This window comes from Coloeus monedula, assembly GCF_965178545.1.
Source record: "Coloeus monedula genome assembly, chromosome: 14".
Lineage (NCBI taxonomy): Eukaryota > Metazoa > Chordata > Aves > Passeriformes > Corvidae > Coloeus > Coloeus monedula.
Genome location: NC_138794.1, coordinates 3,133,111 through 3,160,818, shown reverse-complemented (window position 1 = coordinate 3,160,818; position 27,708 = coordinate 3,133,111). Strand labels below are relative to the sequence as shown.

The 27,708-nt window shown below is 39.5% G+C and overlaps 1 protein-coding gene across 4 annotated transcripts; it reads right to left on the bottom strand.

Moving 5' to 3' along the window:
• Positions 1-39: 39 nt before the first annotated feature.
• On the bottom strand, positions 40-27,016 carry SPPL2A (signal peptide peptidase like 2A). 4 transcript variants are annotated; one of them, XM_082291118.1, is made up of 17 exons: positions 26,721-27,016; positions 22,871-22,990; positions 21,474-21,656; positions 20,641-20,730; positions 17,292-17,425; positions 15,517-15,668; positions 14,657-14,753; positions 13,268-13,369; positions 12,573-12,654; positions 12,247-12,321; positions 11,554-11,610; positions 11,345-11,398; positions 10,819-10,918; positions 9,908-9,985; positions 9,413-9,573; positions 7,234-7,267; positions 40-2,726 (listed from the first exon to the last, which is right to left on the bottom strand). In XM_082291118.1, exons 1-17 carry the CDS (start codon positions 26,772-26,774, stop codon positions 2,695-2,697), a joined length of 1,605 nt encoding a protein of 534 aa, XP_082147244.1. In that variant the 5' UTR covers positions 26,775-27,016; the 3' UTR covers positions 40-2,694. The 4 variants fall into 4 exon arrangements, with proteins under 4 accessions (XP_082147244.1, XP_082147243.1, XP_082147242.1 ...); XM_082291117.1 differs by lacking the exon at positions 7,234-7,267 and having other exon boundaries at positions 42-2,726; positions 26,721-27,007; XM_082291116.1 differs by lacking the exon at positions 11,345-11,398 and having other exon boundaries at positions 42-2,726; positions 26,721-27,005.
• Between the last annotated feature and the right edge of the window lie 692 nt (positions 27,017-27,708).

Here is a 27,708-nt window from a genome sequence, read left to right as displayed (position 1 = left end):
AGTTAGAACAAATCAATTACCCAACTATTTTTTTCCAAGTAACATTTATTAATAACATTCTTAAGGTGATAACTTAAGAGTCACAAGGAAGGGGGCTGTTGTCAGTAAACATACAATGAAAAGGTAGTAAGATTTTTCCATTAAAGTATGACTAACAAGGCTTTTAACAGTGTTTAGCTCAACCAAATTTAATATTAAAAACATTCAAAATTCCTAGAAGTGTTGCAATCAGTTCTACTGAACTTACAAAACCTCATTTCAGTAGTCAATATTAACCTACTATTTATATAAAATTTTAAACTCCATTTGTAATTTTTGTAAACAAAGCACCTAAGCATTTGAAAGAAAAAAAAGTTAGTTTACATCCCACTAAACTGCAGCACGTGTGTGTGAAACCTCAGGCATGATCAGGCATGGAGCATTATTAGGCACAGAACAAGACAGAGCTTCCACAGCCAGCTGCTGAATACACTTATGTTGCCAAAGGTCTTTTTTATTTATACTAATTCCATTATCACTTACAGCTGAAAATTTAATAAATCCTCCATGTGGAAGATTTCAAAGAGACAAAGAAGTCATCTTACATAGGTTTGTGAAGCTTCTGAGGGCTTTCAATTGTACATGACTTTGAAAGAGTTATGACTTCTTTATCTGCTTCAGGAATTTTCAGAAACTTCTTCAAAACCACTGAACTTTGGCAGATACTGGGCTTGTCAAAGAGCACGACAACACATCAGAAGACACATTTTCAGTCTGCTATTAAAACATTGAGGTATGCTGTAACTTATTATGAAATGCCAGTTAAATAAAAAACTGCAGATGACTGAAGATGACTACTGCATTCTGAGGCTGTCAGTTCAAGCTCGAGTCAAGGGGGGGAACTACTAACATAAAAAACTGCTTGTAATTTCTGTTTTCTTAGGGAAGCTGCAAACAAGGTGAGGTATCTTACCCGTAACCACACTCAATCTGTGTGAATGGCTACAACTGAGAGATATCCAGGCTGTCGGTTTGTCTGCTCCTGACTCTTGCAAACAAAAGTTTCAACTTGATACAAATTACATAAATTTGCAGTAAGCCTTTGTTAACTGCCAATACAGATTTTCAATTGTCTTAATTAACATACTTCCAAAGCAAATCTGGCTAAACTAGATTTAATCAGGGTAAATTTTCCTGAGCCGACTTGCCCCAAACTGACTAGAAATGTCTAGAGGTGACCATCAAACAAAGGAGGCACTTGCAGGAGGCACTGCAGGAAAGCCTCCATTGCCACTGCCCAGCATGTGCTTACTCAGTTGTCTTCTCCAGGGTTCTTGAACTGTACTTGCTATAGGAATGACATTCATTTAAAGAATAGGAAAGATGTTTTAACGACTACCTGCCATTAGCACTAATTGAACTCAGTGGTCTCCCCTTGTAGCCTTCTCCAGTCTTCTTTGGTGTGAAGTGTTAGCATTACAGCTGTACAAATTTTCTATGCCTAATCCCCCTCAATTTGCAGTTTCCTGAAAAAAGAACAAGTGTCAAACGAACTCTTCTAAATGCAAACTAATGATTTAAACTATTTATCCTTTTCCAAGTCTTTAAAAGCAAAAACAAATTAAGATTAAACAAGTTAAACACATGCATTGGCCTTAAGCAACACAGGTACTACTAGCACTATTCAAACCTGTTTTGTCTATCAATTGCAAAAAATTTTCACAAATAGTTCAAAAAAAAGTATGGTGCAGATGCAAAAGGTAAAAAAAAAAATCTGTCCTGTCTTCCCCCATCCCTCTGAGCTGATCCAGAGCCAATGAAGACCACGAATACACACCTAGTCTCAACAGATGGGAGAACCAGGCCAGTGTTAACATTTTATCCCATCCCTTAAAATAGCATTTACTGAGCAGAAAACCTCTTGCCTTTTGCACCATCTTGTTTGTCAAATATTCCAGGAGCTGCATAGAAGTTTTCAGGACCATGTGTAAGTACCTTCCTTTTTTTATTATTTTTAAATGTTTGGAAATGTATATAATCCAAGGCTTAACACTCTTCAGAATTAAGGCATAAGCCAGTGATACAGTGAGGGGGTGGGGAGGAAGAGTTCACAACCCCACACTCATTTTGCCCTGTTATTTATTTTATGGCTAACAATGTACACAGACTTACACACTGTTTATTGAATCATTTGTAGTAATGGAACTATATATATAGTTTCCTTCTTCAGTTGCTATAGTTACATTACTATCCAACTTTGCATTCAAAATCTGCAAACAAATCCTACAAAGGATACTGTATTTTTTTTTCCCAAGGAAACTTCACTAGTCTTAATCAAAACTTTAAAAAAACATTTCACTCAAGCTGATATGGGCAAGCAACTTTTATAAAAATATACTGTATAGAAACACGGTTGGAAAATTGCATAGAAAATATCCTTTTATTTAAATCGAAATAAGGCACGGTTTTACTAGCTATGGTTTGGCTGTAAAAATGCAACTCTATTTTGATTACTTTCATGTTATTAACAGTATTTTCCATAAAAATATAGGTGCAGGAATAAAAAACCCTTTTACACAGAGTGGGAAACACTCTATTGTAAAATTTCACCAAATTTACTGTAATTCAGCTGGCAAAAATTCAAATGCTATTTTAAATCAGGATCCCAAATATTACTGTCCTCCAGGCTGTTCAGTGGCTGATGCTGTGCTTTCTTCATTTCCTGTGTAATCCAGGTGTTCCATCATCTAAAAGTAAAAAGGAAAAAAAGTGAAAAGAGATGGCTCTTTATAAAGAAATACTCCTTTCCCCCATTGATCTAAAGTATTTGTTAGCTAAGAGAAATATAATTAAACACGTGTTAGAGTGCATTTTAGCAGCATACATTTAGGAAGTCCTCTATAGATCAGGAAAGTATTTAAGCCAAATAATCAAAGCTCTATTAGCTAATGCTTTCCACTACAGAACGATTCTCCAACCAAGGACCCGAGTCCTCTACAAGGAAATAAACCTATGAGTCAGAAGTATCTCAATTATTAAATACAAGGAACAAAAAACAATTGGGGTTAAGCAAATTTTTCAAAGATATGGCTTGCAAAACTGGAAGTAGACTCTAGGATCTTACCTGACATTTACAGGTAGCAAGCAATAGCTTGAACAGAAAAGACTAACTTTCCTCTTTTCATGGCTGTAAATGCTACCTATGTTACAGTTAGTCAAAACTAACTGTATTGGTCACATTTCTTTGTAGATTTTCCTTTTATTTTAGAAAGGATAAAGGAAACAGAACTGTAAAGTCCTGCATCAGGAGAGAATCCAAACTTGATTATTACAGACTGATTATACTTTGCATTAATGTAACTGATTAGATTGCCTGAGTAACTCAAATCTGTAGTTGTCCTGAGTAAAAAGCAGCCTGTTACACTATCCACTGCCGCATTGCTGGAGGCAATGAGGGCTCTGGTTTTCCCCTTGAGACAAGGCATTGAATGAATTACAAAGGTAATACACGAGTTTGTTAGTGTAACAAACTGAGACCATCAGTTTAAGGGTTTCAGAATTGAGCATAATTAACAAGAGGCCAAGAACTGGACAGTTTAGGTAGCTGAGAGCCAGAGACAAAAGACACAGAAGTACAACTAATGCTGAAAAAACAGAATGTGCCAAGGAGCTCATATGCCCAGAGTGGCAGGATTATTAGGGCAAGGGATAATGCTTTAAGCATCTAAAGGTAGAAAACCCTACTTGTGTTCTTCCATAGTGGCATATCCTGCCATTCTTTCTGTGCAACAGCTGCTCACTGTGTGGGTTCTGATCTATGCTGGGCAGATTTCCACACAATTATTTTCTTGTCTTACTAGCACCTGCTGGAGAATCCTTGCCAGGACAAAGCCTGCTGTGTTGTACACACTTTAGTGTGGTATAATTTTATGTACAGGGCAAAGAGACAAGTTCCATTAACTTTTCTCTTCTCTAGTTATGACCCAGCTCTGTGCCATTCCTTCTTTTATGCCAACAGAATTGTTTCATTGCAAAGTACACAAACATACCTTATCAAAAGCACTTTTGCTTAAACAAGCTGTTTCACAGTCCAGCTACACCAATGTGCTGTGCAGTAAACCAAGATGACAGCTCCAAAAAACAAGTCAGTGGGATTTGGGTAAGGTTTACAAAAGCCCAATGGCCACAGCATCAATCTAAGACCAGAAAAGGTCGTTCACATCCCTCCCTTCATGTGCCAGAATCACAACAGTCAGAACTAAGGCAGGCACCAGTCTTGCCAATAGACCTTAGACCTGAGTTAGAGCAACAACACACACTCAGTCCAGCAGTGAACACCCAGCTCTTGAGCTAATGACAATCTTGCATTTATTTCAGTATATCCAGAATTTTCCTCTACACTGTGACCAAAAATCCACATCAAAAGTCACCAAAGCAAAACACTCCCTACAATTACAGAACTCAAGCCATCCTTTTGAATGAGGATTAAAGTATTTGTTTCCAGGATAAAAGAAGAACAACCTCCCCCCACAGTACCATATTACATCAAGTCATGCCATGTATCTTCCTTCAACCTAGGGAGGATCATGTAATAGCTGGCACAGAGAAAGTAATTTTGCTAAGCATTTTTGTACAATGTTTTCCTATTAAATTCACAAGGTGCTTCTAGAAATAAAAGTATTTGCAATAATTCAGTGTATTCCAAAGTCAAAGATTCTTCTATTAGTCCTACAACACTAAGCAGCAAAAAATGTACTTTTTTTGTACAAATGCTGGAGCTAGCACCTGTATTTAAATTTTAAAGTCTCTGCTTAATAATCAGATCTTAAAGTTAACTTTAAAACCAAATGCCTAGTAAAGCACTAAGGATGCTTCAGGGGGGTGCTTAAATAAATGTTTCAAGGCTAAAAATGCTACATCACCCCATTCCTAATCTTTCCTCCACACAGAAGGACAGCCCACAACGTAAAGCTGGGGACAACAGGTGCCTCTCTAAAAGTACGAGATGGCATTTAAGCAGCTTCCTCCACACGTGTATTTCCAGTGTGGATTCTCTCAGGACAAACCCTTCCTCAAAGTCTCAGCAGAAGCTGCAGGAACCTTTATGGCAACCAGGTGCAAGATGAAGGCACCTTGCTACAATCCTGGACAAAGCTGTTGTTTTAAACCAAGAAAGAGGCAAAGCAATCTGACTGTACATTGTGGAGAGCTCACAAATATTTTTGAAGTGGAAGAGATTTAGAAGCTTTGCTCTCACATCTGAATTTCTGACAGTTTTTAAGGGGGAGGTGTAGACATTTCTGTTTAACCTATCTACTAACATGGTGAACTATTAAAAACTAAAAGCACCAAACTTACCCCAAAAAAACCACTTCCACAGACCCAAACTAGAAATGGCAGTACAAATCTCTCTGTAAGAGTACACAGGTACCTATGCACACAGTTGCCTGCAAGATTCATGGCAATAATGCTGCATTCACAGAATTCTTAACAACTCACAGTTATGATGAATTTGCAAGTATCTAAAAATGTGATTATAAAACTTAGGGTACTAAATAGCAGGTGCATGCTGTGTAACATGGCAGTGACAAATCTGTCGATTTATTACTTCAAAGAAGATAAGAAGTGCTAAACACTTGGAACTGACAAACTCTAACAGGTTGCAAGACTACTCTATGTAGAGGACTTCAAAGTTGCATTAGGCTACTAGATTGTCCATGATGTTGCTAAAATTATTTCATAAATTGCACTGATACAAAAACCAGTGTTCTAAAATCAAATCAATAACTGGAAAATAAGTATGAAATTAGTTTATCGTGAAGGCATACATGAGGAGTATAAGCAATCTAGAAAACCTAGATAAACCTTTATTATACACTTCACAGGAACAATACTGCCAGTTAGGTGGCAGGAAAGTAAGTATGTTATTCTTCCAAGAAGTCTCTGCACTTCAGTGAATAGTTAAAATGTTTTTCTGTGCAGCAACTCATTACAGCTCAAGACTACACCATAAAAAAGCCACACAGAGCATAACTAGAATTTAAGACTGCATCATTACGCAGAAACAGAAATGACCTCAGCTATGAATTATGGGACCTCAGAGCTATCTTGGGGAGTCAAGCATTTGTCATACGTATAAAGTAGAAACTAAAAAACTGATTTTAACAAACCTATCCAAGAACTCGAGTGCACACAGCAGGACAGAAGAATTCTATGTTATAAAAATAGTCTGGCCATCTGCTTTTAATTTGCACTCATACCTTCCCACTTCCTAATACCATCTTTGGTTTATATCTAATTTCTTTATTACTAAGGCTTTTCAATGAGACTTAAATTGTTAAAGTACTCTTTTTTAGAAGAAAGGAGCTAATGAGAAAAGTACTTTTTATTTGAGAATTTAAGACACAGGCAGAGTTCACCATCTCAAATTGTCTTCATGGCAGACACCCTACGCTTTATAAAGAGATGTACAACTCCAGCAACTATAATTCAAGATTATATTTAAATGCTCAAATTCCACAAGGAGCTGAAATTTGAAAGCCTGCACTGCTCTCTGCAAATTGTGTGGACAGTGAAGATAAATACCAACAGTGTTAGCAGTCATGAGCTACTGCCAAGCAAGGTCAAACCTCGCTGCAGTCCAGACGTGGTGCAGCAGCAAGGCCACAAGAGCCGGTCCCAATCCCTGCTCCCCAGCACAGTGCAAGCAGTGCAGACAGGATGGGGTGAAGGACACTGTGGAGCAGGAGGGTGACAGAAGGGATGTAGACATGATTACTAAAGGCAAATTTGTAATGCTCAGTGTTGTAACAAAAGACAACAAAATTGTTGTTTAGGTCTAAGCAGGTTTTCCCATCAGTGCAGCGACACAAAAAAATCAGGTGAAGGGCTGCAATATAGGTAACAGAAGAGGAACTAACACTAACTGCAAATATTTGAAGACACTCCTAGGGATTTGGGAAGATAGAGAGTAGAGAAGCATACAAAGCCTGCCTTCAGGCTTAGGAATCATGGCTTCATTGCTACTTATGTTTTCCTTAACTCCTTTAAAAAAATAAAAAACGCAAAAGACCTAAGTGTGAATACAGATTTGTATCTTGTCTTCAGTTCTACCCTCTTCTATTGAGTTATTAATACAAAAATTAAGAAGTAGATGCAAAAAAGACTGAAAAGAAGAAGCAGAGGGGGAAAAAGAAGAAAAAAGAACTGTAAGATGATTAATAAAATTGCAGTAAAAGAAGGCCATAATCACACCTTGTAGCAAAGGCGTCCTGGAGGAGTCCAACACCTAAATAAAATTCATTCCATTATTAAAATCATATACAACAAAACCAACAAAAAAATCAGAAAAACCCAAAACTCCAAAAATGTAACTAATGGACTATTCTTAGAAGTTTAGTCACCTGATGCACTGTATATGCTCTTTTACCCCTATTCTTAGGACAATTTGCTCTAACAGCTCTGCAAGGGTTTTCTGTTCCCATGAGGGCAAAGGAAACCTCTCCACAAGTCTGGCCACCCTTGTCAATGGAGCAGCTCTGCCCAAGCCTGAATCACTGATGTTGCAAAAAATTGTCTTCTGACACCTTTCTGTATCTTTCCTTCTCAGAATGAGCACTGAAAACTGGAGATTTCAGCCCTGGGGCTGTGTGGGTTGGGGCTATTTGGGGTTTTGTTTGTTTACTTGGATTTTTTTGCATGTTTGTAAGTTCAGTAAGGACAGTTCAAAATACAGTTTTAGATAAGGAGGACAATATCCGAGAAAGATCAACCCTGCAGCATTTTGAGAGTGCAACTTGAATAACACTCTCTGAGAATAAAAAATTAATATAAAAATATTCTTCAGAAAGTTATAGAAAAATAGGAGTTAACAAAGTTACACAGAGGTCAACTACAGGCTCAACTACAGAGAAGTCTAACTCAGGGATGGTGGAGTGGGGGTTGAAATCAGCATTTTATATTGTGCTAGAAATGAAGTCACCTGACTCAAAACAAGTTCAAAACTACTCTGAGGTTCAGAGTCGTTTTAATCCTTCAAGAAACCAGTTGAAAGGACATGAAATAACTACTATGGCAACATAATTCTTTCAAGTATGAGTTTTGCTACAAGAAGTGCAAGAAATTTTTTGTCGCTAAGGAGACCTGCCAAATTTATTCAGGCCAATCTTACTCAGAACTCAAGTGAGGAAAATAAATTGCTAAGTGTTTTCCTCCCAACAAACCCAGAGCTACTGGGCTTCATAAATGTGACCTTGTTTATTTTAGAAGAGCTAAAAATCACTAATTTATATATAAATGCACAGTTAGGCAAATTCATTCTGACCTACAGAATAACATTTCTGTTCACTGCACCCATGAAAGGAGTTGATTTTGTAAACAGAAAGACAGGGTATTTAGTTAAAGCTGAAAATCTCCAGAGTAATTTCACACCTAAACCAAACTCCAGCTGAAGCAGGTGTAGAGTATTAGATCAACAAACAGTAGCATTTTGCTAGTAATACTATAGGAGCCAGTACCTGTAGCTTTACCTTTACAAGAATTACCCTCGACTTCCACTGACCCACTTAAACCTTCCAATCCAGAAGCTAAACAAGCAGGAGCTGCCTCTATTCACCATCAACTTGATACCCATTCTCCCCCAGAAGAGACTATCTCATCTCTGAGTTCAACATGCCCTAGGTACAGGTGATGGTGCCTCAATTCAAACAATACTGGACTTAGGTCTCAAGCAAAGCACAGAGTAATCTTGAGACTGGTCTGTATTATGATAAATGCCAGCTCTCAAGGGCTACTGGCACACCCAGTTACTACAGCAAGTCCCGTCAGGGAAAATGTGCACGTATCAACTGGTGGGATTTTAAGAACTGCAGTTCCTGGGTAGTGTTAGACACAACCAAAGGGGAAATAGATTATCCAAGGCAGTGTGCCCACAGTGTGTGCTGCGATAGGAAACAATTCTATAACCCAGCTATTTTGTTCCTGAATGCTCCATACAACCCTGATGATGTAGGCCATCAGTGATGCATGGAAAGTTTCTGAAGTTCTAGTTGATCACCCGTTTTTTTGAGCTGTCTCTAATACAGAACTGGTACAGTTTGGAGTCTGCATGCTTAGTTCAGTGACTCATGTTATACCACACCAAGATGATAGATGAGGAATGTTACAGCACAAGAAAACATTTCAAAGTGGATAGAACAAATTTCTTTTCCTCCCTGAGTACTGAACCAGCTATTTCATCTCCCTTGAGCTTTGTTCTGCCATATCAACTACAAGACTAAGATTTTCTAAGGGTAAAGACTATTTTTCCTTATTAGTTCCAAAAGATTACAGGAAAACTAGCAAAAACTGGATTGCAGGTGATATATCACCAAGTTCTCAGAGAAGCATATACTCAAAAGAATTAACAACAAAATACCCAAGGCATCCAGCCTACCTGGTAACTGCTTCCTTTCCAAAACTTCTTCATCTCTTTGCGCCTCCAGGCAACGAGGGAGCTCGTGATGAGTGTACATGGTACAAGGTAGAGAAGGGCAGGCTGCCCCATCTTCATCAATGCCAGAACAACAAAAGTCAGCACCATACCAACAGCATAAGCTATAAAAAGACATTCATACATACACAATTAAGAACAGGAGGATTTTTAGATTAAGTCAACCATTTAGTAAGACAGAATTTCTTTTTAAGCAATATTTTCTTTGTTAATATAACTGAAGAAGAGACACAACAGGTTGCTCTGTATTTGCAAGATTTCTCAAAGCAATTGACTACCATAAAGAATAGTCACCTTACATATAAGCAGGTACACTAAAAAGAGTTTATAAAGCGTTTCTTGACAACACTGAACCTTACCTGAAGAAAACCATCTAGTTTTGCCATTTTAAAAAAGCTACCATGAAGATCAACAATGCTGAAATATCACATGATTTACCTATTGTGCAGGAAATGTAGTATACAGAAGATGATCTTGTTTGAACATCAAATCTTCGACAATAGGCAACCAGAAGCCCTTGAAGGAAAAAAAAAATTTAAAAAGGAAAAGGATTAATGAAATGTTTAGTCATGATTTTTTCTCTCCCCAATTTTCCAAATGAAAACAGCATAAAAGAATTTATAGTAAGACTTCCCATTATTGTTTTATCTTCTTCCAATTATTTTTTCTGTAAAGGCAAGAATCAGTCTAAGAAATCCTATCTTAAGTCTAGAAAATCAAAACCATAACAGAAATATGAACCAAGCAAGCTTGGAATTAAAAGCTGAGGGTTTTAAGCAACCTAATTACATTGTGCTATTTTCAGCTTTCTAATACAGAAATGTAACCTATTTTTAATACTTTTCTTCAACAGGATTCTAATGCTCACTCTCAACATTCAGCAATTTCGCCTGCACATGCTCAATTAAAGTAATGTGCTCAAAACTCCAATTAGGGCCAAATTCAGCTCTTCTGAGAAAGATAGAAAAATTTGGCAATATTTTACATTACCTCACCTCTAATTACATAGTCTAGGATATGAAAATCCTAAGAAGTCACAAAATATTTGCTTTCTGTGGGATTTTGATGAAATTTAGTTAATTCTGACAGCTAGATTTGCCTATGAGACTTGCATTTACTCAATCCAGTACAACAGAAAATAGAAAACCTTTCACTATTTAAGTTTTCTGTAACATACTGAGCTTACTTCTTCTACTCTGGCTTCTGTTATATTCTGCATTGACTGATTAAGGCAAACTGCTGCATTCAGTTTAGTAATTACTCTGTGAATAAACTCTGCTGCAAGTCAGCTGAGAATAAAACCCAAAATATTTATTCATAAGTTACAGTTACCAAAAATATTTACTCACCTGGGACAATAATGTCTCCAAAACCCAACAATGAAAAGGGCAAGTCACAGAGTGTTGATGCAGAGTGTTCCAGTCTAGGCACTCTAATAACCACGGGTAACTGTAAAACATTATTTCAGAAGCCACATAAATCTCATCTAAAGCATTCCAGTGTTCTGGATTTTTTTGGTTGCTTAAATTAATAAACAGTTTAAATATAATTAATTTATTGTTAATGCAGAACTTCAAGATAGGTAGAACCTGAAGTAAAAACCAGAAACCAACATAGAAAGTAGATAAAGCTTAAGGCAACTGGTAAGCTGGAATTTCAGATTTACAAATAATGTGCACACATGAAAAAAAAAGTTAAAACAATATTTAACCATATAACGGGAGTAACAAATCTGGATTATTAACCTAACTATAGAATACTGATCAACGATATCCAGGGCCTAAAGAGAAATTTGGACAGTGAAGTTTTCCCCAAAAGAATAGTCTTTTCAGAGGAAATAATTTAAAAATCCAGTATCTGAAATACAATCCTTACTTTCTCATGGGGAGCTGAGCGTTCAGTAGGGACTTCCACCAAGTTTCCATCACTCTAGGATCAAACCCAAGTCAACAGGCATTTAATACTTATAAGAAAATAGCAGAAGCTGGCTATATTTTGTGAGAAAGTTATGCTGAAAAGCACACTATGAATTAGCTACACAGAGTCAGTACTTTAATGCTGCATGTTACAGTGACTGTTCATACCTTTTCACTGTTGCCAAAGGGACCAGCTGCAACTTCAACCATTATACTTGCCCCATTCTGAAATTGAAGTTATTTTTCAAAAGTTAGTGGTTTAATGCACCAAAACTTTCATACTACGTCTACAAAAACTGCTTGTACATCCACTTACAATTCAGGATTGGAAAAATCCTGAATATCAAAGGGAATGCCCCAGTATTGTACAGTATTATACAGTATTGTTTTGCAATAAAAACATGTAGTCCAGCCTAAAATAATGTTAAAAAAACCCCCAAACAACAAGTCCACTAGATGTAGCTGGAATTTTAGATAAAAACATGTCAGCTTTTTCTGCCGTGAGCTTTCTGCTTCAAAATAAAAGCAGGTTAACACTTGCACACAGTTCATACCACACTGCAAGTGATCACTGCAGAAAGTACTACAGCACATTCCAAAAAATGGGTGTTCAAAGTAAAAGAAGGAAAAAAAATGGAGGGCAGTAATTTCTCCTGATCACACTATCCCTCACACTAACTGGGGATGGTTTACTTTTGACCATGTGATTGCCATAAAAATTTAGGCCACTGTTGTCTTATATGGGGAAAAATGGAAATTAGCTTTTCCACCTTGAGACCATTGCAAACACTGACCTGGTAAACAAAAATACAGACCCAATGACCAGACATTTTTGTTCTTACAATAAATTCACAGACATACCTTTGTGATAAATGGTGTTATGAAGACAAAAAACACATCATATAGAAGGAGGAGGCCTAGAAGTATTACACAGGACTGGCAAAAAAAAGAAGAGAAGAAAATATTACTGTGGGTTTTCAAGTATCACACAGCTAGATTCTGGCACCATGTTTTTTAATCTGGCATAACATTTAGAACAGGATTAGTTTCTTTTAATAATTATTAAAAATTGTAAAATTTATGTTTTTTAATATATATTTCTTGCATGTTGAAAACCTACTTCCTGACAGTAAACTTACAGATTCAAGGCAGTAGAATACTACCTCAAGGTAAGCAACTTACAGTACCTTAAAGTTGGGCATTTTCAGTGTTTTAATGAAGTTTAGGCAGAAAGCAACTCCCAAAGTATCTTGCAAAATCCACGCCCACCTAAAAAAAAAACCCAAACCATTTGTACAGGTTGCTCAAACTACTGCTGAAATCTAGATTTTGCTGGAAATAGCAAGGACAATTTCTCAGCAAGCAAGAAATTAGTTTCTCAGATTTACTGTTACCAACACCACAGAAGTCCTAGTTTCAAGATGGTCAATTTACACCAGCCTCTGATCATAAATAGGTAACTGTCTGTGCTATCCCAGCTGTAATGGCTGGGATAGAGTTAATTTTCTTCACAACAGCTGGTAAGGGCTATGTTTTGGATTTGTGCTGGAAACAGCCTTGATAACACAGGGATGTTGTAGTTACTGCTGAGCAGAGCTATTCCCTATGCTATTCTGTACCTCTTCTGTGGCAATCGTTAGCAATCAAGCTAGTTCTTCCTCACCTTCATAGTTTTTTGTAACTTTAAATTACTACACAGTTCATTTGCATAGCTTTGTTCTCTATTACTCCCATGCTTGTTATGCTTCAAAATACTTTCATGATCTTTTTGAAATTGGCACTGGAGTTTAGAAGGATGCTTCGCTCCAGGATTAGTTGTATGCTGGGAAGTTCATTAACACCAATTATTCACCTTACTCTTAAGTGAGAATGCATCACTTACCTATCTTCATTTCGAAATACTGCCCAGACAACAGCTGCTGCTATGCAGAATACAGCAAGAAAAATAAGCCTCACTTCAATGGTTTTGTTGCAACATGTAACCCTAAAAGAAATGAATTAAATTAAAAGAAAGCCTGCAACAGCCAAGACACATGCCTGTGCTATCATGGGTTCTTAAGATGACAAGGTGTTCTCAATCCAGGAGTTTCTTCTTCTTGCAACTGCAGCACCAATCCCTTTCTGGGCTGCACTAAAAACAAGCCAAGAGGGGCTTGGACAGCCTGTCCTCATTCTAGCAAAGATATCCAGGGAAGGCAGCAAGCAGATGAGCTTGTTTAATCCACTTCTGTCATGTAACAATTATACCAACTGAGCTATGTCAGTGAGGCACAGACATCTCATAATTGCACAAAATGGTACTGCTGAGAAAAAGCAATTTTAAGAAACATAATACAAGATTAAAAATTAAGTAACTATGTATTGCAAAATTGTGAGCCACTATCCATTTCTACCACTTACTCAATTTCCTGTGACAGTTCTTGATCTGATAACTGACAGAAGTAATGCTTCTCCTGTAGCTTACACAAAACCTCTTTTCTACCTGATTACTACCTTTGATGGGCTACTAAATCACCTGACAGGAATATCCTGCACTAAGTAACATGCAAACCACATGACTGACATACTTCCAAGTTCATAAGCATTGTTCTTTTTGGGGAAAAAGAACTACTGGTTGCATTAAATATTCAGTGAAAAAGTGAAAATGCAGGGGAGGAAAACAGGGACACTCCCATACTCCCCAATAGGTGCAGGATATTTAACTCAGAGTGGTAAGAAGCACCCATCTGTGCACTGGTAACTCACCACCCACGTGAGGACTGTAACCACGACCTCCTAACACAGATGACATGAGCAATGTGTTGTCTACACTGAAAGTTAAAACTTGGCAGGTACAGTACAGGTCAAAAAGAAGGAAAAACCCCTCTACTGCCTATAGCACAGTACTTGCTCCAAATAGGATCAAATGTGCAGGATCCTCCCTTTACAGAGTTCCTTGATAAACAAAATAAGCACATGTGACAGACAACCAGAATTCTGTAAAACCAAGCTCAGCCAGCCAAGCAGAGCCTTTCAAATTTGATTACCGAATGCTTTCAAAAAAAGGCAATGCAGCAAATCTCCTGCAACTATTGTAACTTGATTATGCTACAGATACCTTTAATATTTAATAAAGCAGCTTGTAATTTTCTTTTGTAACTATCCCACACACTAAAACCATACAGGAAACAATTTGTCAGACTGTTCCCATATTTTCATGCTGCCTTGAGTAACAACCAGAAAATACCCAGAGGAAAGTTTCTATTTTTAATAAGTGAAAGGTGCACAATACCTGCACTGCCCAATTGGGATTTCTCCTATTAATGCTGCAAGACAGTTGTACAGACTCATCGCAGATGCCAGGCAGAAGACTGATATTATAACATATACTAAATAAAACCAATGAAGATGGGAATCAGCAACAAAAAAATAGCAAACAGGAAACAAACACAGTAACATACATTTGGTATTTTGGGTTCAGGAGGTGTCTGGATCTGGCACTGGGTGTGATGTGGTTTAAAGGTTACAGTGACAGTACTGAGTGGACAGTTGGACTGGATGATCTTGAATGTCCCTTTCAACCTTGAGGATTCTATGATTCCATGATATAAACTGTTAACAGTTACAGCAGTGCTCAACAGCCACTGGAGACCACAGTCAGTTAATTATAGAAAATGCTGATTTCTGAGTGTTTCTGCCATGAGGAAGTTCTCATCAAGCAAAAACTTGACTCAGAGGTATCAGAATTGCTTTCTAGCCAGGTCCTCACTACCAAAAAACTAAAACCAAACACCAAACCCCAACTAGCAAAAAATGTTCTCATCAAGCAAACTCTAAACACTACTAGGTTGTCACTGCCATCCTCCCAAGAACGTTGACATAAATAATATATTTTTTTTGCTCATCATTAGTCACCTCTCTTCCACATGACTTCATTCAGAGGAAGCACTGCCAAGGCAGTCTTTGTAAGATAGCTGAAGAAACCTCTCCTTTAAGTAGCAACTGCATTCTTTCAACCCTCAAATCATGCATGGAGAGAACAATTTAAAAAGTTACATTCATTTTAGTTTAGAAATCTAGCTTTTTAGACTTCAACACTTAATAAGATCATGCAGAAAAGTAAGTCAAATGAGATTATTCATTGTTTCTTACCTAACCATTTGTAGAAGAAATAAAGTAAGACCAGCATGACACAACAGATGACAACAAACAAGATAACTGTTACAGGGGTGAAAGTAACATTTTCTTCCTTCTTCCGTCGGGTTTCTCTCTCCCCGGGACTCGCTACTGCTTTCAGATTCTCACTGTTTTAAGAAACAACAAACACATTTACCTCAGATGACAGATTATGAAAATGTTTTACTAGGACCAGAATTGTTGGTTATGGAACATTTAGACAAGGTTTCAGTTTAGTCCTTCATACTATTGTTAGACTTAAAACCACAGAAAATGGTATGGTTATAGTTTGAGATTCTCTCCATTTTTTAATGGAGATATGCACCTCTAACCTAGCACCAATCACAAGGAAAAGATTCTTAATTGCACTCCTTTCCAATGGTGTGGTAATTGCCAACTTTAAGGGAGCACCACGAACCAAACCCCTGATCCATGTGAAAAAAAGTAGTACTATACTCTTAAACTGCTTTTCAGGATGCACACACTGAGCTCTATTAGTGCATCACCTCTGACTACAAAATTTTTTGGGCTAAACGTAGACAATCTGATACATATGTCTACAATAAATCAAAATTGTGGGTATTGCACACTTAAAACCTCAACTAGACATTAAGTGTCTGCAAAAGCCATGCATGTTAACAGAATGAAGCTAGCTAAGTACTAGTTCTTTCACCCTTACACCTCATAGAGTGAAAGAGAGGTGGTATAATTGGGGATTTTCACTGGGAATTGGATTTCTGTGCATACATACTCCATTTTTATGCCTCACCATGCAAAATAAGGAGACTTAAATTGCTGTGGTCGTTCTTTGAGCAGATAGCCCTTCTACTCTTTAGTACAGACCTAGTGCAAATTGCCCATCAGATAGTGTGCTCCTGAGGAATCCCAGGACCTACCTACAAAACTCTGAATTCAGCACTGAAACAGCCACCTTCAAAAGAGAATAACCCACAGGAGCAAGGCACCTTGTTAGATGAATCACCTTCTCAGAAAACAGGTTTTGAATAAGCAGCTTTTTAAAAAAAATAAGCTCACCCTAGATTTATGAAAGAGTGCTCAACTAGTTTAATAAATTACATCTAGGTATTTTTAATATGGGAGACAGCACCACATTTTGTTATTTTAGCATTCAGTGCAGCCACACCCTGCAGCACTGCCGGGTGAAAAAGAAGCATAATCAGATCCAACCTTCAAAAAAAGAAACGTACACACCTCCCCTCCTTCTACTTCTTTAATCTCTTTAAAATAGCTAGATTCGCATAACTGTGGGAAAAAGGAAGCTGCTGTTATCACAGACAATCCTCTCCTTGTTGTTCTGGGGAGCAAAGCACCAGAACACCACTGAGACCCTGAAGGTACCAAGAAACACTGGCCCATTTAGCATACACAGACACCCAAGAAATACTGCAGAATAATGCCATGCTCTCAAAGGCAGCTACAGCCAGTTTTAGAGAATTATGATGCCAGTTACTGAGTGTTCGGTAATTTGTCAAAATGTTAACTCATGCCTCCTCCCAAGAGCTGCATTATCCCTCAGGGACTTTTACAATTTATGCTCAAGGTTCCTCAAAGACCTATGGTGATTTTTCAGAGGTTACAGTGCATTTCATGGCAAAGAAGCTAATTGCACTTAGATCTTCTAATTTTTTAACTACCAACCTAAAAGAAAATAATATCCCACTGATCATAGTGACAGTTTTCACAAGCTTTGCAGTCCCTGTAATTTAAGCAGTTCCATTTAACAAACTTACAGTTCTGCTACTCCGCTCCAGTAGCCTCCCAGTGCCACTGTAAACACAGCAATTAGGAAGATGACAACCATACTGTAATCAAACTCTGGCAAAGGTGGTGAATACAGAGTCACATTAACTTCATTTCCAAGCACCTGAAATACAACAGGCACGTTGGTTCACAAGGAGAACAAAGAAATTATGTTGCTTATTTTCCAACTAGATGTACATCATGATTTCCTACTCTTAACCTACACAATGCTGAGAGGAAGTTTTCAACTTACTGCACAAGACATGTCATATGTTTGCCAAGAAGCAATGCTTTCCATGCTACCTTTCAGGATGGTCAGGTTTGGAAACAAACCTATTACTACTGCTGTGTAAATACAGAGATAGCACAAGAGAAAATGGTACTCCCTTGCATTCTTTCCACACTTCTGAGAAGTTGTGCCTCTAACCCAAATGCCTCCCCAAAATATACCAAGTGCTGTCAAAGACATCTGCTCTGCAGGAAAGCACATCTAACTCAATCAGCCTGAAACACAGAATCACAGTACCAGCAGAAGTCTACCTCTAGCTCTCAAACCCACAAAACTCCCAGTTCAGATACAGACATGAGGCTTCAGACAGAATGCAGTGACAGCTCAAGGTGGCAGAAAGTTATTTACCAACAGCTTCACAGAAACATGATTTGAGATGGATTCAAATGAAAACAATTTCACACTATTTAAAAAATTTAAGACCTAAGGAAAAAAAACAAGCAGCTGAAGTACACAGAAGAAAATGGGAGAGAACACTGAGATGTAACTGGTACTGAATTGCACAAAAATCTTGAAAGCAAAACCAAGGTGCTTCCATTTGACTGAAAGGAGAGATTTAAAAAACAAAAAAGGGATGATAATTTGACAGGAAATGGCAAGTAGTGGGGAAGACAAGTTTGCTGTTGCAGTCAAACTAAGTCCAGACATCTAAAATAATTGTGCAGTGAGAACAGACTTCAGAGATGCAGAAAAGAACCCCAGATTTGTTTACAGTCTGCATGTGAGATAAAAGCAGGAGAGAGAAGAACATGACAGACAGGTTTGGCTTCAGAAAGATCAAACTGGCAGTAGAAAGACTGAATGGGAAGCCCAGTAGTAGAGTGGAATACAGTGGCCACATATGAAGAAAGCTGACTCATTTCAGCATCTGAATTTCTAATTACAGATAATAACCTTCCTGCAGGCTAAAGAAGTCAGAATCATTCTTTTTGCCTGAAGTTATGGAAGTTCAAAAACAAGGAATAAAATTAAGTTCTAGTGAAACATTGCAGTTGTATGAAGTGGAACATAACATTAAAGGGAAAAAACCCTATTCAAATCACAGCACCCTCTATGTAAAAAAAAAAAAAAACCCCAAACCAAAAAAATGCCAAAAACCCCAAGAGGCTTATACATTTTTAATATTCAGTTCCAACAGATCTTAATCCAGTTTTTCCTTTAAGTTTCATAAATCTTACAAAGTATGATTCACGTTAGCATCTAAAGCAATTGTTTCCTTTTGTTCCTATTGTTCCTCTCGTCACTAAAAACTTTGTAAGTCTCAACTTCCACCACAGGGAGCACTAGAATGAAACAGCCTGCATCAGGTAAAAACTCTGCAAGAGAGCTGTCCACTGACTAGAAGGTTAGTAAGTCTCTGCTATTGCTATCAAGACTCTTAACAGACCTGGCTCTAAGGGTCAAGGCTCACAGAGATGAAGTCTTGACAAGAAAAAAGAATGCTTATGCAAACTAGTCCCTCAGACTTGTGTGGTCTCTCTCTTCTAAATAAAAGGAGAAACTGGAAGCTTTAAAGAGAGTTAAACCAGAAATGCAATTGTAGTAGGAAGTGTACAATGGCTGTTGGATTCTATGCATAGAATATCATTCAAAATAACAGCTGCCAGCAACATGACAGGAGGCTTTGGCAAAAAACTATAGCAGAACTAGGAAAGATCACTTGTAGTCTAGGCTGTGTCCCTCACTACTTTTATGAAGGCAGTCTCATTAAAAGACAAAAATGAATTCTTTGATTCAGCAGCAGTGTGAGCCATCACCTGGCACACCAATTTAGAGCAGAGGTGCTTTGGTGAGTTACTACAGCTGTACAGAAGTGATTCTACATGACACCACTCCTGGGCAATAAAGTGGTGCAGAGAAGATTCAGAACCATTTAGAGTCCTAACTTGCCCTAGTTCCCTTTCATGTTAGTAGGGCATCCTAAAACCACTCAGCTAAGCAAACAACACTTATCTGACTTGAAGAAACAAATCTGAAGACAGAGGACAACCTGAACCCAACCACAGTACTTATCAAGGCTGCGGCAGTCAGCACAAACCTTCAGTCATGTCAGTGCTCAGCAAGTACCTATCTTTAATCACAACAGTAAACAACCAGAGTCCTACAAATCTAGGCAGTTTCAGTTTGCATACTTACCTAAGACAACCTCCCATGGCAGCTCTGAAGATTAAGAGCAGAAATGGTGAAGTGAGCTTGCAAATTCAACTCAAGAAGCTAGCCTCTGCTATCCACAGAAAAACATGTGCAATTCAACTCCTGCTTAGCAAAACTATTCAACACTAAATTAAAACCCCAAAACAATATAATAACAACAGAAAAAGCCACACTGAAGAAAAGATACTGTTTTCCTTAAAACCTGTGCAATATTCTGTTATCCTAATGTTACATGCCAAGGAAAAGAAACTCCAAATCCTCCCAAAACAAACTGCCCTGCTTATAAAGTGTAGGAGATACCACAACTGCCACATTTTAGTAACATGCATTTGGCATCTCTCCACGAACTCACCAGCAGAAACTCAAACCACACTGCCTAACCACTCTGTAGCTGATGCTGTCACACTGTGTAGAGGGAGCTCATCATCTGCCAAAGGCAAAAAAACTCTCAGTTTTTCCTCAAGATCCAACCTGCTCAGGTGCTGCTTGCCTGAAAGCTCTGGTGCCAGTAGCTACAAGCTCAGCTGTTGTAGCTTCTGCACTAAAGGAACAATCCTCTCAGGCTACAGCTCTTCAGGAACGTCAGGCACCTGCAACTGTACCCAAGTCTACTGGAAGACAGCTTATCTTGTTCAGCAGAAAGACTTCTAAGGCTCCCCATCTCCAGTTAGGTATTGTTTCCCATTCTGTGTTCTAATCAATCAATTGTTCTCTCTTGTTCACCTGATTAGGAAGACCAGTACTTCCACAACTAAATGTCCATCCTCTCCTAGAACTGAAAGCAGTATCTAAGCACATTCAAATCAGGCAGACATCCAGACCTGACCTGAAATTAATTTATTTGGTCAAATATTTAAGTTTATACAACCATAACATGCTGAAGTTCTGTTACTTACCAGCTGCATATCTACTATGTCATTATATCTTATAAGAGCAACAGGAAGAGTCACATCTTCAAAATCAGTCTTGTTATCTGAAATAGCAGACTAAAAGAGAAAGTGTAAGTGATAAGTATGTTGAGCCTATTTACAAAGTAGGTTAAATCCCTAAAAGCAGATTATCCTTTCAATTTCAGTGTATTTGTAGGAAGGTAAAAGCCAAAAAGCTCATTCATCACCCTTTGCAAAAGGTCAATAAAGACAGATGTACTTAAATCAAACCAGATGATACTACCAACACATCTGGATTCATACAGCTCTTGTGCTTTTATGTAATATTTCAAGGAATAATCAAAACTGTTTTTAATTTCTACACTTCTAAAACAAGATTAACTTTCTGTGATAATCACACAAATTCATAAATTGTACATATTGGTACATACACGTTGCAGCTGCAATAGAGAACAAAAAAGCAATGAGATCTCACAATACCTTTTTTATTTCCAATTTTGGATTACATTTTCCTAGTTTATTTTCATCACAAATGTTTAAAACAGTATCAGCTAAGTTTACATGGAGTTCAGAATGCACTAACATTAAGGAAAGATAAAGACAAGTATTTGCATCAGAAACACGTTTGAAGGTACAAAGGACATTTAAAAATCCAGCAGATGTAACCCAGCACTGCACAGCCCCACCAGCACAGCTCTGTGGGGAGGACAAATGGCTCTGCTGGGATCCCACACACGGTCAGGGTCCTCTGCTTGTGGGGCTGCTCTCAGCTAACCCTGCACAGGACCAAATAGACAAGACTATTTCACTACACAAGAAAACTCTGTGTTGTAACTCACCAGCCTAGATTTACTGGCAATCAACAGCATTTTAGCACCCAAACTTTGTGCAATTCTTGCTTTTTCCAAGAAAGTGCAGTTTCCTCTCATCACTACAACTGCTTTGTCTTTCATTACACCAGAAGGAACTTCAGATGAATTGCAGAGGACTGTAGAAGTCAGGTTTTCCAGAGTTCTGAAAGTCTGCAGAGCAAGAGGGAGAAAAGGAATTAAAGTGATTAAAGCAGAAAAATTTATATTACAAACAAATTAATCTAGATGACTCCATTACTATGCTCTTTAACTTGAGATTTGCCAGAAAGAGGTGTAACAGAAAAGAATGATTAATTCAGGAATATAAAATCACAGCAGCAGTTTCTGCAGCCTGCAATACTAAGGGACATTGAGAGCAGGATAGAGCAGAAGTAATCTGGATATTTCTAAGTGCATCTTCACAGCAGTTTGTATTATAATTTAATCATAAGAAACTGATTAGACAGGAAAATCACTGCTTGTAGTTCAGGGGAATCCAGTGTACACTCTGTGATATTTCCAAGCCTTACAAGCCAAAAGAGCACTGATGGATATGACATAATCAGAGGTCCAACGTATTATGCTTGTTCAAAACCAGCTGTTCAGTCTAATAATGTATTACTTAGATCATCATCTCCTTATTTCAAAGTTTAATTTCATATGGACAATTATCTTGAAATTATTGTCACTTTTCTTTAGTTGCTCAAGGCATCCCAGTGGCCAAAGTGGCTCAGCAAAGATGGCTGGGGCAGACAAATGATTTTTACTGTGTTTTACATTGAGTTAGTCTGCAAATGAACAGAAGGAAAGACAGAGTGCCTTGATCAATCCCAAACACAAAGTATTTCCTGTTTCTAAAAATGCCTAAGGAGCATTTATTTCTGCCTCACACCAACAGTCAGAAAATACAGCATGATGGTACATTTCAGATAATCTCCTATTACACCATGTGTTATCAAGACAATTAAATGCTACATCAAACTGATGTATGGAAATTTTTTAAAAGTTTCAGAATTTTACCAATTTTTGTAAACAAATAAACAGAACTTTAATTCCCAAATATAAAACTTAGACTTAAGGATAACATCTGAAGAAAAAAAATTTAACAGGATAAAATGAATACATAAGTACATTTACAACTGATTCTAAGCATACAGAGAGTATTCCTTTTGTAAACTCTAGAAGCCAACTCTCTAAACGATAGAAATGTCCATTATAGATTTTTTTTTTTGAGTGGTTTGGGGGGGAAGGGGACAACATGACCCAAAAAGGCAAATATTCAGTGTAGCACCTATTAAATCCAAAATGTTGAAGGCCAGTTATAGTTAAACCAAATTCATACTGCATTCTGGTTTTCTTGGAAAGTATGACTACAAGCTACTTACAGCATTGTCCAAGGTTTTTGGAAGAGATACCCAATTAGAATTGTAAATGATGCAGTAATCCTTAGTTACTGGAGACACTCCACCTCCAGAGGCGTGCAGGATCCCCTCATCAGCAGCCACCTGCAACAGATCAGGGTGTTCTGAGTTAAACCGAGATCAGAATATCAGTTATACAGACATTCTTTTAAAAAGCTTAAGAGAAAGAACTGTTAAGAGAAAAGGAATTTACTCAATTATTTTACATAATGACTGATTCCATGAGAGATGGGGAGCTTGAGAGCAGGTTGGAAAACTAGTAATAAGCTAGTTACTATATAATGCTGCTTATCCTCTTTGCAAATAAAGTGTATTTATGACATGTACAGTTCATGTCACCAAGCAGAATACCAGCACAAAACCTATGCAAAGGATTTCAGATTCTCTATCTTGAGCCTTCCAAAAAGTGTAACATTTTACATGCAAAACAATTAGAACAGTACCTGGAAAAGAGATTAAAATCTTTGCCTCCTTGCAGACTCTAGAATTTTCCCTACTAATAAAGTAGGGGATTATATGTATTATGTATGTATGTATCATGTGACAATTACCAAAATATTTTTGGTCAAGTAACTGTAAACACAAAGAGACCAACTAGTGTACTTTAAGAAGAATTTGTGTAGTTAAGAAAATACTGGTGTTTCTTAAGATTAGACTCCCTCACATAATATGATTCCTGTTATTTAAAAATACAGCTGAATTCTAAAACTTCTCATGAAGTTAGAAATAATACTTCTCCCCAAGCATTAATAAAGATCAGGTATCTAAGTGGATAAATGAACAGACTAAAGATAAGATGCAGCTACAGCTATAAAGCAGTGAAAACAAACAAACATTATTTGCATCTCAAAGAAGTGTAACCGTAAAAAAACTGGAAGATGATCTTTTTCAACTGTTTGTCTTGAAACTGACCTCAATAGCAAGAAGCATCACCAGATTAAGAAAACATTAAATCCTGCTCTAAATTCCAGATTTGTATAAAAACCCACTAACATATTAAGCTAGAAGTAGGCATGGGTATGGGGGAGAAGCCCAAATAGTTGTCAGATACACAACGAGCAGTGCTAGAGAGGCATTTCTCCTCAAGCTAGAAGATCTGTATTCTACAGCAGGGGAGAACTGGAGAGAAAATAAAAGCATGTGACGATATTGTTTCAGAGGTTTATGTCTGCCTGGTTTGAATAGCAAAAAACCTTCTTCAGAGGAATCCATTATATTGGCCACAGCGCATGAACATCTGCTGGGAGAACTGTGTCAAAGGGCCTGAGCACATTAACTGTTTAACACAGAACAGTTCTTCAGCTGTCAGCTAAAATAAATTGTTCCGTGATTTATGATCAGCACAAAAATGATCAAGCTTCCCTCTTAAGTGCACTCACCCAGAAGTACAAAGTAATGGTGAATTAAAAGCAGTAACTACCTCCAACAGGTGCAAACCCCAGAGGTTTACATCCATTAAAAGCTCTTTCTGCTTCATCAAGTAGAATAATAAGTGTTTTCTGGGTTCCAGGAAATCAAGTGTTAATGCTACACAAGCATGAATCTACCTAGAAGGAGTGATTACTTGCTTATTTGATATGCATGTTTTGTTTGGCAAGCTTCCCTTCTCTGGAGATTAACCAGGGAACACAATTCATCCTCATGAGGTGGAGGGAGGCAGGACCTGAGCATGACGTGTGCCCACACCTAGTCATTGCTAAGCTCTAAAGACAGCATTTAGAAGTTAAAAATTAAAAGAAACACTACATGATGCGCCTCACTTGGACCATCCCCACGGAAATCCTGTTGCTTCCACCTAAAGTCCTGCTACTTTCTAATGGCTTCAGTATCCTTCTTTCACAACAGACAAGGGCTACCGGTTTGGGTAGGTGGCCTTGCAGTCAGCTGAACTGAACAAATCCTGCTCTCACTACACATACAAAGCTAGCATTTCTCACCAAGCACATCTTCCATCTTGTTACTTAAGAACAAGACTAAGTGTGTGGTCACAAAAACATCTCTTGAAAAGATTAACCTGCTTCCCTAGGCTGACTTGCTCTGGCATAAAAGCATTCCCACACGGAGAAGAGGCATAACAGCTGCCCTTACCTAAAGGAGCATCACCATCTCCTTTCTCTTCAGGTTCAGACAATTCCCAATGGCCCCTCACCTCCAAACAAATTCCTTCCTGTTTTTGACAGGTAGTTCTCTCATCGTATTTCCTTCCCTTACAACCTTTAAATTTTTGTTGTATAATTCCTTATCCTTGATAGAGAAGAAGTCTCATTCTGTCTCTTAATCCTTAATTTTCCAAACGTGTCCCTGTACCTGCAGGGATATAAGCTTGGCCTGACTGCTGAGCTTTGGAGTGTGTCAGTAACCCCACCATGTAGAATACAGGAAATCAGATGAACCAGTAGACACAGAGACCAAACCAAGCATATATTTTACAACATCCATCACAATTAGTACCTAGATAAGACATACAGAAACTCAAAGGTACAGACTAGGGAGATGGTAGTCTGTACATAGCAAGTGACAACATAAAACCCACAGAAACGTAAAAAGGCAGGGAAAAAAATAGCCATGAATAGAACCACCATCATTTTGTTGTTCTGCCAGTGGCCGTGTGACACACACAGACTGGCCCTTCTCCCTCTCTCCAGGCACTGTGACTCAGGGGAACAGGAGCCCATGCTCAGAGCAGCAGTGGTCCTTCCCCAGTCCCAACTCCCCAAGCTGTTAATGCCAAGAGACTGCTCCTGAGGCAGAATGACCTGGGTCCAGTGCTCACCACTGCTACAACTGCATCTGTAGAGCAAAGAAGGAGGCAGGACACAGGGCCTGGAGTCTTATAGGAGGCCAGAAACCTCTTCCCTTGTCAGCAGCGGCAAACCACTAGGTTAAGGAGCAAAGCCACTCTTCAGAAAAGCCCAGCACACCAGTAACAGCTATGTGGGATTCAGGAAAAGCAAGGGAGACAAGTTACTTCCCCCACAGGCATTCTCAAGGTACTAACAGACTGTGCTGTGCACCTGTTGCTGAGCAGATCCAATGGTGACTTCCTACATAGGAAAGAAGTATTCTGCATCCTGTCTTACCAAAACAAGATAAAAACTTCGTTAAAATTAGGTAAATAAAAAAACTCAACAACAAAACAATTTCGTGGAACAGCATTTAATGCATATATGTCCTTTGTACTGCCTAAGCAGGTTACAGAGATTTCTGACTTCCCCATTTCACTACTCCATTTGGAGTAGTGTGGCCTGCCAGATTTCCAACAATGTACACCTGTGGAGAGGGAGAATATGTGCCATACCGAAACCAAAACGGCACTGAAGATGAACAAGACAAAAATCAGGACACATACACACACTAGGAGCTTCCCCATTCCCCGCATCCAAATTTAAACACGTCTAGAAACACCAGGTTTATCCACGCCGGCACCCGTGAGATTTGTTATCTCAGCTCCCAGGGAGTGACCGGAGCTGGCCCGGCCTGAGCTCCCCGGGCCCGGTGGGGGGAACCGAGACGCCTCGCCCGAGGCGCGCCCAGGAGGCCCAAATCCCCCGGGCCACACTGCAGCCCAACCCGCCCCGGGGCGCCCGGAGGCAGGCGGAGCCCAGCGCAGCCCAGCCGCGGGAGACGGGAGCTGCGCGGGCCCTGCCCGCCGCGGCCGGGGAGCTCCCGGGAACGTGTCCGGGGGATGAGGCGGGCAGAGGGAGCCGCTCGGCCGGCAGCGGAAGGAAGCGGCGGGCGGCCCCATCCGCCGGGGCGGCCCCGAGTGGCGCCGCTCGGCCCCGGCCGGCGCGGCAGCGCGGCCCCGCGTCCTTACCAGCGGGAGCAGCAGGGCCCACAGCGCGGCCCACAGCAGCCCGGCCGCCCCCATCGTCCTCCGCCGGCTGCTCGGGAAGGGGCCTCGCTGGGCTCGGGCTCCGCACGCCCCCGCGGAGCCTTTCACCGGCTCCCGGCGCGGCACCACTTCCTCTTCCGTGTGCCGCGGCCGCCGCCGCCGCCGCTGGCCCGGTCCCGGCGGGGCGGCGCTGGGGGAGCCGGGCGGGCGTCGGGCTGCGCGTCCCCGCCCCCGGGTGTCTTTGTGCCTCGGTGTCTCTGTTGTTTCGCTGCGGTTCGCGGGGGTCGGTGGCTGCCAGCGTATATCGGGGTGTCCGCGCAGCAGCTCCCAGTGTTTTTGGTACTGACGGGCTCACTGAAACGCCTCAGTGCCCTTACAAGTAAAAGGAAGCGGCCGCGTTTGCCCCACTCTCCCGAAACAAAGCAATCCGAGTGTTTCATCTCGGTCCAGCTCTCGCAGAGCCATGGGAGAGAGGTGTGGTGAGGATAGCAGGATGTCGTACGTGAGAGCAACAAGTACAAGACACAGCAGTGTGACCTATAACACAAGGTGGAGGAAGTTGCGTTGTTTGCTCTTAAAAAAAAAAAAAAGACAAGTGCATTTCAGAGATGTCTTCCAGGCTTCGAAAGTATTAAAAGGGCTGTGATGCATCAGATGTAAGAACCAGCGAGGATTTGTGGGAAGGAGATGGGATGAAACAGCTCCGTGATTTACCAGCAAAGGAAGTTGTGCAACATCTTTTTTTTCGCTGGAGGTTTTCCAGCACTGGTTCCGCGGTCCCCCCCCCCGCCCCTTCCCGGCGCCTGCCGAAGGGCCAACGCGCACAGGGAAGCGGAAGGGGTGAAGATAAGATTGTGTTGGGAAAAGAAGGGAGTGTGGCCATGACTGAGACGGCGGAGGCGTGAGGAAGAGGGAGACACAAGAGGATGAGAGTTTAGCTCCACTTCAGCATCAGTAAATCAAAGCCTTA

Bases quoted from the DNA above. Each gene is read 5' to 3' on its own strand.
- SPPL2A (XM_082291117.1), bottom strand. From the start codon at position 26,774: ATGGGGGCGGCCGGGCTGCTGTGGGCCGCGCTGTGGGCCCTGCTGCTC. The intron at 17,426-20,640 runs GTAAGTAACAGA...GTTGTATTTCAG, and splicing joins ACATAGTAGATATGCAGCTG to GTGCTTGGAAATGAAGTTAA. The intron at 13,370-14,656 runs GTATTGTGCACC...CATTTCTTTTAG, and splicing joins ATCCCAATTGGGCAGTGCAG to GGTTACATGTTGCAACAAAA.